The sequence below is a fragment of the Nicotiana sylvestris genome, chromosome 6 (assembly GCF_000393655.2).
Source record: "Nicotiana sylvestris chromosome 6, ASM39365v2, whole genome shotgun sequence".
Taxonomy (NCBI): domain Eukaryota; kingdom Viridiplantae; phylum Streptophyta; class Magnoliopsida; order Solanales; family Solanaceae; genus Nicotiana; species Nicotiana sylvestris.
This window is the reverse complement of record NC_091062.1, coordinates 78,092,221-78,109,147: the sequence shown is the minus strand read 5'-3', so window position 1 is coordinate 78,109,147 and position 16,927 is coordinate 78,092,221. Positions and strand designations below refer to the sequence as shown.

Genomic DNA, 16,927 nt, shown 5'->3' with positions numbered 1-16,927 from the left:
TTTTATGGTAATTTTGGACTTAGGCATATGTTCGGATTTGGATTTGGAGTTTCCTAGGTTGATTTTGCTCAATTTACCAAGAGTTGGCAATTTCAAAGTTTGGAAAGTTCATAAGTTTGACCGTGAGTTGACCTTGAGTCAATTGGGTTTTGATTGTTGTTTTGGGACTTAGGATAGGTCCGTTTAGTTCTTTGGAACATGTGTGCAAAGATTGGGTTCATTGTGAATTGGTTAGACTTGAATCAGATGCTTGGTTGTGAGTGTTTAAAGTTCTTTAACTTGAAGGATTGCATTATGTGTTTTGGTGTTCGATTCTTGGTTATGGGTATATTTTGATGTTTTGAGCTTTCGAGCAAGTTTGTATATGGTTTATATACTTGTTGGTGTTATTGGACGGGGTGACGAGTGGTTTGGGAGAGTTTCGGACCACCTGGAGCATTTTTAAAGTTGCAGATTTTTGCAGATGTCAAACACGTATTCGCGATCGCGGAGGTTGGATCGCGATCCCGGATAGCATTTGAGCTAGGCAGAATTTTTTTCATTGCATTCGTAATAGTAGGTTCATTTTTGAAATGAGTGCAGTAGATTGGCCTTCATGTTCGCGACCGTGGCGTCACGTTCACGTAGTAGTGAGGCAGGCTGGGGATCACCATGTGATATGGCCTTCGCGTTCCCAGGACAGGGACCGCATTCACATAGGCCTTTGAAGTTTATGCATCGTGTTCGCGGGCTGGAAGCAGCATTCGTGAAGTGTTATTTTGAAGATGTGGATTTTTGTGCTTCGTGAGCACGAGGCAGTGGCCGTTGTTCGTTAAGGGTATCACTGGACAGACTTATTAGTGTTATAATTTCGGGATTTAGACCGACTATTTCATATTTTGAATCCTAGACTTGGAGAGGGGCGATTTTTGTAGAGGATTTTCACACAAGGCAAGAGGGAAAATGATTTTTGCTTGATGTTAATATTATATCTTGTTTTCCTATGAATTATTACACATAGATTATGTGATTTGAAAGAGAAATTTAGGGGATGTTTGCTATGATTTTGGAGAGCAAAAATTAGGGACTTGGGAGGCGATTTGAAGTCAGGTCAAGATGAAACTTGTATATTTGGACTTGTATTGGAATATGTAACCGGGATTTATGAGTTTGGTCAGGTTTCAGGATGCGAGCTCGGGTTGACTTTTTAGTTGACTTTGTGTATTTGTATAAAGATCGAAGCTTTATTATTTAGGGTTGTTTCCTATGGCTTTATTGATGCTATTGAGTTGTTTTTAACTAGATTTGAGTCATTCAGAGGTCGATTCATGTGGGAAGGCATTTTTAGAGTATTGATTTAGCTTGTTTGAAGTAAGTATCTTACCAAGCCTTGGTTTGAGGCACTAGTTGCTTGAATTGTTGATGATACCTACATGCCAAGGGTAACACACATGCGGGGGATGAGCATGTGTGCATGCACCGGGTTTTATCCATGCTCGGGGTAGTGCATAGGTTATGTTATGCCTTGAGTTGAATACTAAACTTTATGTTATCATGCTTCATATGTTTGTACCCATTTGTGAGCTACTTGAATCATGTTAGAGATCATATGTAGGTTAATCTCATGTTCAAACATGTTAATTTGTATTTTGTGGCGTATTTACCTAATTTGAGCTATGGTAGCATACTTTGCACATGCATAGATCTTAGCATGTCACTTTTATCAGACCATGAGTATATGATTTGATTTTCATTGTTCGTATACATGTATTCTTGTATATGCTTTCTGTGTGATATGGACTGGATTGGTAGCACGTGACTGGTACATGCGGTTTGTTATGACAACACGTGAGTGGTCCGTGCGATTGTCACATTATGGCATGTGAGTTGTCCGTGTAGTGAGTGGATAAGAATTCACCCCCCCATAGGATTGTCCTCTCTTGATGGTGTACATGCGGTATGAGAAAAACTGATCAGTGTTTGATTTTTGCATCTCTTCTCTATTTGCAAATGCCTTGGGTGTATGCATGTTTTTATTGCATATCTTCTCTATAAGCTAGATTTGGAATGTATACATTCATCTTTATGTATACCTTCTCTATATGTTGTTTTGACTGGAAGGTGAAGGCATGGTACATGTCTTCTCTATATGTTAACCTATGCACATCGACTTAGTTCTTAATGCATATATTCTTTATTTGCTAATGTTGATGATCATTTGATGTTGAATGCATATCTTCTTTATATGTTGAGCCATTAAACTGTTATAAGACTTGGCACATCTTCTCTATGTGCACTGATTTGGATATACATGTGTTTCATGGTTAGTCAGTACCATTGTTGTGTAGTATATTATGAACTGAGCAGTTTTTTAAATGAGTATCATTGGTTGTTCTTGACATTACTATCTCGCTAAGGTTAGTCATGATACTTACAGAGTACTTGGTGTCGGTTGTATTTATACTATACTCTGCACTTAATTGTGCAGATTCTAGAGTTGGACCCAGTCGAGCTCTGTGAGCAGAGCTGTTTCTTGAGTTTTGGAGACCGAGGTAGAGTTGCTTCCTGATCGCAGTCCCTGATGTCTCTTCCTATGTTTATTTATTGTTGTTTTTATTCCAGACAGTATTTTTATATTTCGGATTGTAGAGCTCATGATTCAGTGTTAGATGTTTTGAGTAGTTGTATTATTATTTGATATTATTTATGGTTATTGGCCTTTTAGACTTTGATATTCTATAATTCATGAATAATATTTTCGTTATTATTATATGACTGGCTTGCCTATCAAGTGATTTAGGCGCCATCATGACCGGTGAAGGTTTTGGATCGTGACAGTCGGAAGGGCTAGAGGTTATTAAATTGAAGCAAGTGTAAAATTTCCAACTTATTGAGTGACTTACAGACTGTACGTTGGAGGTATTGGCCGATGCTATAACCCATAATTTTGGGTAATACTAGGATCTCTTAACATTCTAAGAAGGTCATGTTATGAGGTATTTGACTTGTATAATAGTCGTATGTTAACTGTTAAAGTCAAGCAAGTTGTAAAATAAAAATCAGCAAAAATTATCGCAAGTTACGTTTATAAGTTTACTAAAATTTGGGTCTGATATCACTGAGCCTTTCTCCCAATACACCTAGAGTTACGAGGTGATCCACCTACCAAATTAAATGTCTACGAGTCTAGTTTCCAACTTATTAAATTTTTTATTGATACAACATGGGGTAGGGAGATATACACATTTTAGCCGGACTACATAGACAGTCCCATTGGACCCACATAGACAATGGAGATTATTTTGATGTTATAAATGGTGAAGCCCTTTACCTACCTCATTTCTCATCTAAAACAAAACCTTAATCTCCCTAAGTTCTCCCAAAGCATCTCCATATCATTCAAGCAAATCCCACCAAAGGTTTGAGGTAATTTTTCCTTTGGAAAGATCATAGTACTCGTATAAGCTTAGTTCTTGCTTGTTGTTGTTGAGATGGAGATTTCTTCAAGTTGAAGCACTGTGTCTAAGGGCTGGATCCTGTTGTTTAAGGTAAGATCTTCTTCTCTTTCATGAGTATAGATTAGGTTGAGCTTTAGATGTTCTTATATGAAAACAAGTCAATGACCGGATATTGTAGTTGAGTTGAGGGTTGCCTATAGGACGTTTTAGGGCCATTCTTGTTGCTTTTGAGGTGTTGGACGTATGGTTGTTGGTTTTGATTGTTGTTTTTGTAATTCTAAACTTTAGGAATAAAAAAGAAATAGGAGAGATAATGTCCAATTTATTGTAGAATGAGTTTGTTGTTCATTAGCTAGTTGGTATGTTTCTCTTGTTGATACTATTGTTATTTTATTGTTGTAGAATTAGTTGGGAAGAAGCTGATTCCATTATAATCGTTGAAGGCTTGGTTTCAAAGTATGTTAAGACTATTCTTTTCTTTCTTTAGCATGAATTCCAAACAAGTTTCCTTCCAAGTGTGATTCCGAGAAGTAGAACCTTATAGATGCTCTATTCGTGTGTTCGATGATTCCGAGAATGTTCTGTTTGGTACTGCCCCGATAAGATGAGTTTCATAGGATTATTAGTAGTCTTTTTCTTCTTCCAAAAAGTGTATATTAGCCATATCGGCATCCTCAGAAAGACTTCCGTAACTTGACCAATGTTAGCTAGAGTTGACATGAGAACTTTTTGTTCTTTATATTTGTTATATGTTATAATAGACATTACGAATAGGTATAATGACCTAGTAGTTACAGGTGTGCTAGCTTGGAAGATACGGGTTTGATAACCTGGTAGTTACAGTCTCGAGTCCCAGAGATAGCGGCTCGATAGTGGAGAAAGTATAGATTCACTAATCTGGTAGCTAGCACATACGTACAAGATCCTATTGTGATATAGCAGAGTAGTTGTTATGTGATTACGCAAATTGCTTACTATATATTTAACTGATATCTTAGTTGGTTTGGGTATTACTCCCAAAGGTCCAGAGTAACAAGATTACGAGACATCGAGATGTATCTAGGTTGGTAAGAGTATAGTATATACCTTGAAGGTCGCCTTGTTACTTGATATATACATGCAATTGTTTCCTTCAGCATTTCCTTCATTGGAGTTCTATACTTAGATTTGATTATCCAGTTGCCTTATATATTCAGTACATCTTTCGTACTAATGTCCCTTTGTTGGGGGTACAGTGTTTCATACCGCAGGTTCAGATAGGCAAACCAACGAACCTCCAGAGTAAGCAGTTTCAGAGTTCAGTAGTTGATCAGTAAGACTCCATATCATTCAGAGTGCAGCCGAGTCTAGAGATCTTTTGTTTTTGTTATGCAATAGACTTTATGGGTAGGCTGAGGCTCTGTCCTGACCATGTTACTTATATTAGATACTCTTAGAGACTTTTGTAGACGTAGATATACCTGTGGTTAGTCGTACTAGTTTATATGTGTCCTTGTCGGCCCGTGTGCATATACTTTTTGGAGTTTTTAATATATCCATGTAACGAAACTCATGATGGCCTTGTCGTCCCTTATATGTATATCATTGTTGGTCGGTTATGAGCCGATGTTATATGTTACGGCCTTGTAGGCCTAGATATTTCTGTATATGTTGTGGTACATGATCTACATGTTAGTATGTTCAGTCAAGTCAGGCACCAGGTGCCAGTCGTGCCTCCCTAGGTTTGGGGCGTAATAATCAAGTCATTACATAGTTTGGAAAAAATGCAAGCCTTTTTCTATGAAGTTTATACTCGTGCAGACAAAGAGTGCTTGCAACATGCGGTTTAAGCTCGTACATCAAGGAGCATGTCAACATGCAGTTTAAGCTCGTCCATCGACGAGTGTAGCAATTTGCAGTTTAGTCTCATACCTCAAGGAGAATTTTGGAAAAGAATTCCAGTTAGGGGTGTACATAGGGTCGGTTTGGATTTTACAATTACCAAATCAAACCAATTGTGTCGGGTTATTAAATTTAAGGACCAAACCAAACCAATAAAATTCAGGTTTTTCACTCTCGGTTTTTCTCGGGTTTTCGGGTTATTCGAGTTTTTTTGGATTTTTTTCCGATAAAATTTTCGTAGAACAAAACATATAAATTGTGCTAAAAATATTTCTTTAATCCTAGTAAGATACAACTATATTTAGTATTTTCCAAGAAAATAATACAAAATATGAGATGTGTCATGACATTATCCTAAAATATTCAGCAATAAAGACAACAAAATTATGTAATATAAATATTCCTAATTAAAAAGTCATAATAAAAATAAACATAATCTAAAAGTACTAAGTCATGCTAAAAGAAGTAGACTAATAAGGGAGTATTAATTACATGATTAAACGCTAAAGAAAAAATAAAAATAGGTTATGCAAAACATTCAAAAGTTCTAAGTCCAACCTTGAAATAATACATTTTTATCTAAATTATTGCAAAACAAAAAATAGATATTCAATACATTCTCGTTCGTAGTATTGAATTGAATGTCTTTTGTTAGCATTAGTATTGATTTGATTTTGGTTTGGGCTTTTGTTAGCATTATTTAATTTACTAATGTCAATGGTTATAAAACTTATTGGAACATTCAAAAGTTCTAAGTCCAACTTTGAAATAATATCTTAAAAGACAAACTTATGAAATTTTTAAGAAATATTTATAAATTACATCACGATAAGTATATTTATATATTAAATATATCTAAAATTTCTATATATATAATGTCGGGTTGCTTTGGTTTCGGTTTGACTTTCTTTAGTTAAAACCAAACCAAACCAATTATGGTCGGGTTTTTTTTCCAACACCAAACCATAGTCTGGTTTTTTTTTCTCGGTTTGACTCGGATTATCGGGTTGGTGCGGTTTGTCGGTTTCCTTTGTACACCCCTAATTCCAGTAATGTAACTGGCCTCAAAATCTTTTATGTTGAAACATTATTGCACTTCATCTTGAAGTTGAATTTTATACTTCTCCAAGGTTGAAGCTGATTTGAACTTGATCTTATGTCAACTTTTGAAACCTGACTCTTGCAAGATCTTTGATGATTTTGTCTGTTACGTGCAGCCAAACCCATTTGTCACCTTATTTTTTAGGGTTGTTTTATCTTTTTTGAACGTGTTGAAGTCTTCTTTAAGACGAGAACTTTAGTTTGTCTAAAACATCCAAATTGTTGAGTGACAATCCTTGTTCAACTTTCATAGGTGCAAAAAAGGGCGTTCATCTTCGAGCTTCTGACATTGACTCCTTCTTATAGTCAAGTTTTGCACTGATATGGTTCACATCTGTTGCTTCAGTAGCATCAATGAGATTTTTCCATCTCTAACCAATGTCATGATCTTCGCTTTAAAATGAAACATTTTTCTTTTGGGTGACTGACGATGTGATGAAACTTGCAATACTTGGGATCATCAATTTTATCGGCTTCTTCATGTCGTTTTGACATAGGAAGCTCAATTACCTTCTTTGTTAGAAATTCATCAAAAATTGTGGGTACATTAGAGTAGGGGAAAGGATACACATTTGCTTCCAATTCCTTCAAGGTTGGGTGATACTTCTCTTCTTGAGGACGTCAACTTGTAACTTTTTGTTACAACTCCTGTTTTGTGGAGAATTTTGCAGAAGTTTCTCCCACTGTCATGGGTTCTTCAATTTGATGTGTTGGTGGTCTCTTAAATTATATTCTTTCTCTTCCTTCTTTAGATCAAAGATAGGCAGTCTTTCCAAGGCATGAAATGCTTAACCCCATGTCATATGAGCGCGTTGACAATTCTTCAAAAGTTGGTGACTTAATCCCTCGGAGAATGTAAGCAAGGCCTCAGTTCATTCCTTGTATCGATTGTAGGAATTTCTGATCTTTGCAGTACGGAATCAAAGCTCGCCAAAAGTTTATGCAGTTCATCTTTACCTTGTCTAGTATTGGGCAATTTCATCATGCTCATTGTACGATGAGTGCTATAAAAACGATTGGAAAACTCACTTTCAAGTTGCTCCCAACAGTCAATTAACCCAGATTCTAAGTTTCTGTACCAATAAAAGGCATTTTCTTTCAACGAACGAACAAATTGCTTGACAAGGAGGTCGTTGTGTGTACCAGCACTGCCACAAGTTTTAACGAAATAGGCAATGTGTTGTCTTGGATTTCTGTTCCCATTAAATTATATTAGCTTTGGTGGTTGATAGCCAGTTAGAAAAGGTAAACAGTCTATCCGCAATGAGCTTTGCGATAGTCCACCATATTGAGCTTTGATAGTGTTTATTATCATGCTTTGTAGTTATTGGACAAATAACGTTGTAGCTAAAGCAGACTGATCAACACTTTGGACATTGATGGACTTGATAGGAGATTTTACAACAACCTTCTCTTGTAGTACTGTTGGATCATGACTTGATTCACCAAGGTTATAGAGTTCCAACTTGCTCATGCGTTCGGCGATATGGCGATCTTTCTCTTCAATAGATTTTTTCAAAGTTTTGACATTCTGCATCATCATGGCAAGCTGCTCACCCACATTAGCTGCCTTAATTACCATGGCATTAACCACGTTAGAAGTTGATGTATTTGCCAAATCTTCAAATATGCTAAAGTTGGAGCCCATAGGTTGGACAACCATAGTAAGGTGTTGCTCCTAGAGATTGTAGTTGTCACCTCTTGTTTGTTCTTGGATGGGATACTATAACTCATTTTCAAGGCCATCACAACAGTCAGCTTCGCAGTATGCAGATTTGATTTGTGAGAGAAAGAGATAAGGGGCAGAGTTGCTCCCACTGTGCCTGCCAAAAATGTGTTCGTCATAAATTTTACATATAGAAAATAAATAACTGCAATAACAAAATAATTGTGAGAAATAATTATTTTATGAATTTGTATTTATGAGTAGAACTCTATTTGATTCTAATTTTTGATTTGTTCGCATCGATCTGAGGGCTGATGAAGCGTCTTGCTCGAGCGAAGGATGGACTTTTGGTGATGTGCTGAATCGTCAGGAACTTGGAGCAATACTTTGGATTGTTCTTGAAGGAAAGACTTCTCGTGAACTCTTTTTCTTGCTATATACTTCTAGAGTAAGATATGAAGCACCTTTTGTTCTCTCCTTCCACCGGTCAAGATTCCTTCAAAAGGGAGTATGCGACCCTTTTATAAAAATGTGAGCTAAGCTTTAGGTAGGGTAGCCTCTAAGTTATTCTAATGGATCCCTCGATTTGAAGATCATGAATTTGGTTCATTTTGTAGAAACTTAAATTTAACGTTTAGTTTAAATGTGATTGGACTTAAATCAAGTCATTTAATATTGACTTTAATAAATACATCTTTATTGATTGAAAATATTGACTTGGGTAAATGTGTTTTGCATTTATGATTTAGCTCAAGTTTATATGGGTCTTGTCCAGTAAAATTTCAACATCTATGCCATATTCAAGCGAACACATACTCTGCTCAAACGTCTACACTTTGACCTTACATGTAATAATTGAAAAATGATGCTTTCATATATCATTAAGATTTAAAACATGCTTTTAAAGAAAAAGTTACCGATCAGAATGAAGAATAAATATGGAATGCTGCAAAATCGGGCCGAACACAAATTTGAGCCATAATTCGAACAAAATTATATAAAGACAATCATATGTCTAGGCAAAGACTATGATCCCATTATGCTTTCATAGAAGACCCTATATGCTGAGTGTGCAGGTATGAATTGAGCTCAACTCAATTACTTTAGTTCAAATCTATGTATAAATTATTAATTTAGAACTCAGTAACTTAAAAGTGCTAAATTCAGAACGCATAACATCAATTCTGGTCTCGCTTCGACCCATATACTAAAGTCGGTATTTCTCAATACGTTGCTTTGGTAATATATGGAATATAAGTTTATCCTTGAAATTATGAAAGGACCACTTGAAGGGTGTTTACATTTTAATGCCAGGTGAAGTGCCTCAGGCATCAAAACATTAATGTGTACTTTAATGTTACTAGCGTCGTCTTAAACAGGACAACACAAATAACAAATATAACTTATAAAGTAACTTGTGGATGAAAAAGTTTTGTAAATTCATGCATTATGTGTTCTTCGCCGTTATCTTTATTAAGAAACGATAGATTCATTGTTAAGGAAAAGTTAAGCATGAGAGAATATGTTAATGACGTATTTTTACATTTTTATAATAAATTTAAAATGATTTTTAACTTATTCGTTTCTATATTATTTTGCCTTTGGTAGTTGTTTTTGTTGAACCTTTTAGAGAGTTCTTTTTAGGATTTAGTTTTTTAACCGTGTGGACATCTTTTTGCTTGTTCTCTTATTAAGTTTGACTTGCTACTCTAAAATTACAAAAATTGGATTGCCCCCACTTTGACAACTAACCGTACTTTGTCATTTTCAAAGCTAAAACTAAAGTGATGCCCCAGGCGTTTTGCAAGTATAACTCGTGTTGTTTGGAAAAAAATAATATTTAATTTATATACACTTTTAGTATAAAATAAAATTCTTCGTAGAGGCAATATAAATACAACAAATTGTATAATTTTATTTTTCAGATTATTACTTGCATTTATTATGAGCAAGAAAAAGGGACAAAACTCGTGCGGTTTAATCAGTGAGTCAATGCAACCGATTTCAGAATTTGACTCAACAACTTCGATCAAATTTCATTACACTCATACATAAAGCGCAAAATACTGACTCTGATAGCGAACAACTTTGAAATTCTTGAATTAAGTGGACGATCAATCTATTTAATTTTTCAGAAATCCATAGATATGAATTTCCCCCAAATTCGAACGGAAAACCCTAACCCTAGCCCCAAATTTTCCCTTTAAATTCTCCCATGCGCTAATCTCCAATTCCAATTCTCCCTTCCCTTTTCTGGTAACCCACAATCAAAACCCCAATAATTTAGATATATTTATACATATATAAACATATATCAGGAATGGGGGAATGTGGAGCTGGGAGTATTGTTTGGGTCCGAAGACGAAATGGGTCGTGGTGGCCCGGCAAAATACTTGGGCCCGATGAGCTTTCAGCTTCTCATTTGATTTCCCCACGATCTGGAACTCCAGTTAAGCTTCTCGGCAGGGAAGATGCCAGTGTGTATGTACCTTTTTACCCTTTAATTTATCTTATACTGGAAGTTGTTTACTATGTGCAAGGTAATTACTGCAGGTTGATTATTATTTTCTTGCATGTTATTGGTGAATTCTTAGTTGCAGTAAACTTTCAGTATAATTGTTGATGCTTCTATTACTTAATGCATTATAGTAATAATATGATAGTTAATAGTTTAGGATTCATAGTTAGAAGTTTGGACTCCTTGCCATCAGTCATTATGAAAGAAGAGAAAGGGAACATGATATTGCTTCCTGATTAGCTCGCTTTCCTTGTTAAAAGCAAACATTTAGTGACTTACCAAAACAATAAAGCTTATGTTGGATTACATTCGGTGATAGAGATTGGTAATCACGAATTCCCTGGTCATTCTTGAGTTTGGAAGAATTAGCACTGCTAAGGGTAATCGGCATGCAGGCTACCTTAGGAGATCAGAGCTCTTCATATTGGTTGAAACTTGAAATTTCTTTTTTCTCCTTTGACTGTAACAATTGGAAACTATAGAAAAATCTCTGTATATCACTGGAAAAGGAATGACCTAGGTTGGTATTCTGCTTCTGCTGTGAAGTGATCCCATTTCTCCCATACATATTGATAATAGAGTCCCCCGCGTGCGTGCGCCCTCTATATGTTTTTTGTGGAGGTTGCATTAATTTGTGTTGTTCCACCCTTTGCCTAAGAGAGTAGATTGAGTCTCACTTAACTACTTGAGACTTGAGAATGAGATCATTATATGCATAATAGAAGATCTAGTTGCTGGTAGTGCACAACTAAAGAACAAAAAGTACACAGGAGAGAAAGAAGGGAAAATATTCGTAAGCTGAAATTGATGGAGTGAGCTTTGCCTAAAACATGTTGGCAACAAGCTTTCGTATGTTACGAGGTTTAGGACACTTAACAAAGCGAGAATTAGCGCCCAAGGCTTTGAATAGCGACATGTGATATGTGGGTTAGGTGCATCTTATGGGTCAAACCCTGCTGTAGACAAAAGCCTAGTATTTAGGTGGTGAAGGTTAGAGGGGCGGCCCATCACCCACCGAGTTTCGAACCATGTGCAACTGGCCCTCGGGGATTACTGGGTCATCAAAAAAAGAAAAAAAAACAAAGGAAGAAACTTTACTAAGTTCTATTCTATCTTTTTTTTTTCTTTGTCCAATGCAGGGCATTTTGTGATGAGCGGTTATTCTTTATGAGGACTTTCCTTCTACATGTATTAGGCCATACAGGGAGGATTTTGGGTTTCAAACCCTATTTGTTTGTTAATTCTATCTGATTAGGAGTCATCTTTTTGTCTGAGTTAGTGGTTTAAATCTTGTTGGCAGTGATGAGGGAGTGGCTGTATTTTGTTGGACAAACTACTGGTTGCCTGTCCTGGGCAGTAGGGCCGGTATGGTCTCTTTGAAAGTGTTAAGACCTTTTCAAATTGTCACCTGTGATGATCATCTAAGTTAAATAAAAAGCAAAAGATGCTTGAATTTTTTTTATTTTATTTTTATTTTTTTGCTAAATGCTACTCCACTGCTCTCATTCTTGATTTATAGAAATGCTTCTCATAGCTGGTAGAATACTGTTCATAAGTCTATCCCATCTGTCTTAATTACTCTTTGTTTAATTGGTACAAACACTTCATAGTCTTAGTATATAATGTTATGGTGTTTCTTTGTGTGTCTAACCAGGGATTGGTACAACTTGGAGAAGTCAAAGCGCGTGAAAGCATTCCGTTGTGGTGAATTTGATGAACTTATTCAACGGGCTGAATCTTCCCTAGGTATGCCTCCGAAGAAAAGAGAGAAGTATGCACGACGAGAAGATGCAATACTTCATGCTCTTGAACTTGAGAAGCAGCAGTTAGATAAAAGGTATGGGGGCTTAGGTTGTTCGTCCACTGATAGAAGCAATACATCTATTGATGTTTTTATTGGAAGAGAGTCACGGACATCATCAAAATATTTGGAAAATGGAAATGGAAGACGTTTAAGATCTAAGTCTCGTCAACTTTCTCATAAATCTGGTTTCTTCATTGAGGAAAAGAGAATATGCAACTTTTCATCTGAAGAGGAACCTAAAGATCAAAATCAGTTGAGTGGAGACGATGATAACTACAGTGTACCTCCGAGGATGAGAGGCTTACGGGATTTGGGCCTCAGCACTGCTCCTTCAGACCATAGTGATCCTCCATCAATTGCTTCAGATGGTGCTGGCCAACCTGTGCTTGGTAGGAATGCTGGTGCTGTTCCTGATGGGAATTATAACACAGAACGCCTAGTTAATATTGAGAGAAAAAGTTTGTTAGACAAAAGGAAATTTTCGGATGAAGGCTTGGCCGAAGAAATTCTTGTCAAGAAGCGTGATAGACACTTCCCTCTTGCTCAAGTTCTGGAGAGTTCTGAAAAATTATCAGTTTCTGTCCCCACGCCTGACTCAGGTTCTGTTTGCTTCTCTGAGATGGGAGAGGAGCAGCCAGGAGTTGCAAAGAAAAGCAGGTGTAATTTGGCAGATGAAACTAGAGTTTCTTTGACTGTTGAAGAAAGTAATCCTGCTCAGATGGAATTTTCAACATTGAAGCGCAAAGATAATTGTTCTCATCCTGCTGAGTTGTGTCAACAGAATGCTTCTGTGTCTACAGAGTATACTGAAACTGATTCTTCCGAGACAGATTCTGCAGAATCAGATACTGACGATGAGTTGGCCACACTCTCAGGTTTCTCCCTTCTCACTCTCTCACAAGCCACCTTACACGTACATTCTTTTTATCAATGAAAATATAAGTTAAAGGTAACTAATGAAGCAGCATCAAATGAACAAAATCTTTGAGGCTACTAGAACTTAGAGATCTCTAGAGCTGATTTGGTAAAATAAACTATTTCGATCTCTCACTTTCTATGCTTGAGTCACCTTGTGTGTTCTACTGTCAGTCTATGAACCAAATCATTCTGCAGTTCTCCTTCCCGCGGTAAGTGTGTGATGGCTACCTTGTTCATTCCTCTATGTTTATACTGTGGGTTCTAGGGCTGAAGCTGTCAGAAAGTGGCTGTGAGTTGTTTATTCACCGACATTCTGCCAGCTTTCGTGCTCCTATATTGTTTTACCAGTCACCTGGTATCCCCACCTGCATAGGTAACACTGCCCACACGCCTTAGGTAGATGCAAAGAAACCACCTAGTAGTTTTGGTCTATGCTGGGATTTGAACCCTGGGCTCCAATGTTTGCACCCAATTCATTGACCGCTATGCCACACCCCGATATTCTGTTGCATTCTGAGGAAGTATAAAGTTGTCCCAGGCTCCTAGCATGTCCAAGTACAATTAAGGACTTTCATGTGCTATGGTAGACTCTAGACTTGCTGTTGTGGACTTTGTTTATTCTTATTATTTCAAAAGAAAGCAAATGGCTCTTTATCTATGCCTCTGCCTCTCTCTCTCTCTCTCTCTCTCTCTCTCCTCTCTCTCTCTCTCTCTCTCTCTCTCTCTCTCTCTCTCTCTCTCTCTCTCTCTCTCTCTCTCTCTTTGAAATATTTATTGCTCCATACTGATTGTTTTCACTTTAAGTTTTTATTGAAGGACTGGAGCTTGTTAGTTTGATAAGTAACGTTTTTGGTATTGTGGTTTAGCAGCACGCCATATGCAAAAAAATCAAAAGACTAAAAGGACTATACAGAAAGTCCTATAGGAAGGAGCAAGGACTTGTACTTTAGGGAGGAAACTGTTACATGCCTTATTTCGAGTTGGCTTTTGTGGCTAATTTGGTGGATTATAGAGTTGATTCAGATATGTAATCAGGTTTTAAATCATAGAGCTTTACCAATTCCAAAGAAAAAGCACATTTGAGCGAAAAATGTACATGATCAAATTAAATCAATTTCTTGATATCTGTTCCCTATACCAAGTCGGCATTCTTTCTGATTACCTAACGAAAAAGAAACTCCACATTCAGTCATGCTTAAGTTTTGCAGCTTGCTGCCGCCTGCCTGCTGTTTGCTATTTCTTGGTCATTCTTATTTGGAAGTTCTAGTGAATTGGTTCTCTGGAATCATGTGTTGGCTTTGTATCTGAACTGCAGAATCATATGTCCTATGTCCAATTGTGGATGCATAGTTCCTTATCATTCTTGAGTGCTCATTATTCTTGAGTCTTGAGTCAGCTCTTTCTATGCGTATTGCTCCTCTAAATAGAGAAGAGTAGAGAATGATCTGCTTCAGTAGGCTAACTTTGCTTGTTGCTAATGCAGATGGTGCGGCATCTATTGAACTAGAACCAAAATATATAGGAAGATCTGAAGCACAACCTGAACATGGAAGCATGAGCAGTGAGGAACTGGATGAATTGGCACTTACTGATGGCACTTCTCATACTGTCTCTGCTGGCTTTGAGGTATCTAAATGGCAAATAAAAGGGAAAAGGAATAATCGAAGTCTTAACAGGAGGCCTCTGGATACTTTTGATGGAAACCTTGCGCGAAGACCCAGTCAGACGACTAATTTCAAGGGAAAGAGAGGTTATGGTTGTTCTCAAGATGATCCAGTTACTAATTCTTGGGTGCAAAATGCTGGATATGGATCTAGAACTCCACATAGTGCTACCAGAAACATGTTCAATTGGGCGGATTGGGCTTGGGATGATCAACCTGCAAGCAGAGGTTACTGGGAGGAGTCCAGTGAGTATTTTGATCCTGTTAGTAACTACCATCACTCTGGTGACAGGACCATGCTGGTCGATGTGGACTTAAAAGTCCAATCAAGCTATCAGAGAGAGCGCGTGCCTATCATTTCATTGATGAGTAAGATAAATGGGCATGCAATAGTTGGATATCCTATCAAAATTGAAGCGCTTTCAAATGGTTCTTCTGAAGGCCTCCTTGGGGTAATTGATTATAATTTTCCAGAAACATCTGATTATGATACAGCACTCCAACCTCTGTGGAGGACTGCTCGCAGGACTGCCAGTGGTCGTGTTGCACGGCCCCATGCATCATCAGCATTGGATAATCCCGAAGGAAGTTTTGACCGTGACAAAAATGTCCGAAAAGCTAGCGTTGGAGGTGTTGTTCAAAAGGGAAGCATGACAAGAAAGATCGTCTCCCAGCCTGCCATAGAGAGAACATTTTCAAGAAAGTCTGGGAAAAGGATTAGTTTATCTTCTAATCAAAAGATAAGAACACTTTCTTCAATAGCCTTGCAGCAGAAACATAGTGATCTGAAGGGTAGTTCCAACAACTATCAAGTGCATGGAGCAATCAAACGAGAGACACTGCCAACAGTCGTAGCTTGTATTCCAGTTAAGTTAGTGTTCAGTCGGTTAAATGAGGAGTTGGTGGGTCGTCATCAGTAATAGTTTACTGCTGGGGCTGAAGAAAATCAATACAGACAATAATCTAGTGGCTTGTAAAATTTTAGATAGGATTAATAATATTATACCATACCTAGTGCACCATCTCTGGGTGATCTCTTTTTGTCCAGGCAAATGCATTTCAGTTCGTGTATCTGAGCAGCCTGAATGTCAAGGTAAATCAGACAACTCATAACATGGGAGTTTGTTTCTGATGGTACCTTAGTTGTACATGGGTTTTTTCGATAAGTGATTTTCCTTTTAGTTTTTGATGTGGGAGGGTGGAAAACTGGAGATTTGTTAGACACAGATGTTGGCGTTTAGATTCACAGATATGAGATTATGAATGTAAATTGTACAACGTAATTATTGTATGACTGGTGCCACAAACTTGGTGTCTTTTCACTGTGCATTTTCCCAGTAATTACTACAATTTCTAGCTACCATTTGGCTCCAATTTAAGTAATCATCCTACCACTACAATGAAAACCCATCGACTTCTATGACGAAATTCAATATGCTTATCCACGAGTAAAAGATTACTCCAAAAATATAGTATGCCAGACTAAACGGCTTACAGCTAAATGACAAAAAGCTAGTTTGTATCACATTCACAGGCGCAGAAAAATCAAATGATTCATTTCCCACTATCTCACATACTCGATAAGGGAATAACTATTGTTACCTTTTTTTTTTGAAGCAAAACTATTGTTACTATTAAGCTAACCCTTGTAATTTAAATTTATGACTATCCAGTTCGGATTATGATCTTTTGACTACTACACCATTCGAATTATCATCTCTCAACTACTTATCTGTTCCTTGTCAAGTACTCCCTAGTCCCTCCCTCTCAAATAATTTGTTGCGATTTCTAATAATAGTTATCTCGAATTACTCCCTTCGTTTACTTTTACTTGGCATGTATACTAAAAATAGATTTTAATTTTTACTTGTCACTTTACGCATATTAATATAAGACAATTTTTTTTTCCTGTTATACCCACAATATTTATTACTCATTT

The 16,927-nt window shown here is 37.0% G+C and overlaps 1 protein-coding gene across 1 annotated transcript; it reads left to right on the top strand.

Annotated features, from left to right (window-relative positions):
* Window positions 1–10,171: 10,171 nt before the first annotated feature.
* Window positions 10,172–16,348, top strand: LOC104232191 (uncharacterized protein At1g51745-like). The gene is made up of 3 exons (XM_009785331.2): window positions 10,172–10,566; window positions 12,258–13,282; window positions 14,809–16,348. Exons 1-3 carry the CDS (start codon window positions 10,406–10,408, stop codon window positions 15,906–15,908), a joined length of 2,286 nt encoding a protein of 761 aa, XP_009783633.1. The 5' UTR covers window positions 10,172–10,405; the 3' UTR covers window positions 15,909–16,348.
* The last annotated feature ends 579 nt before the right edge of the window (window positions 16,349–16,927 follow it).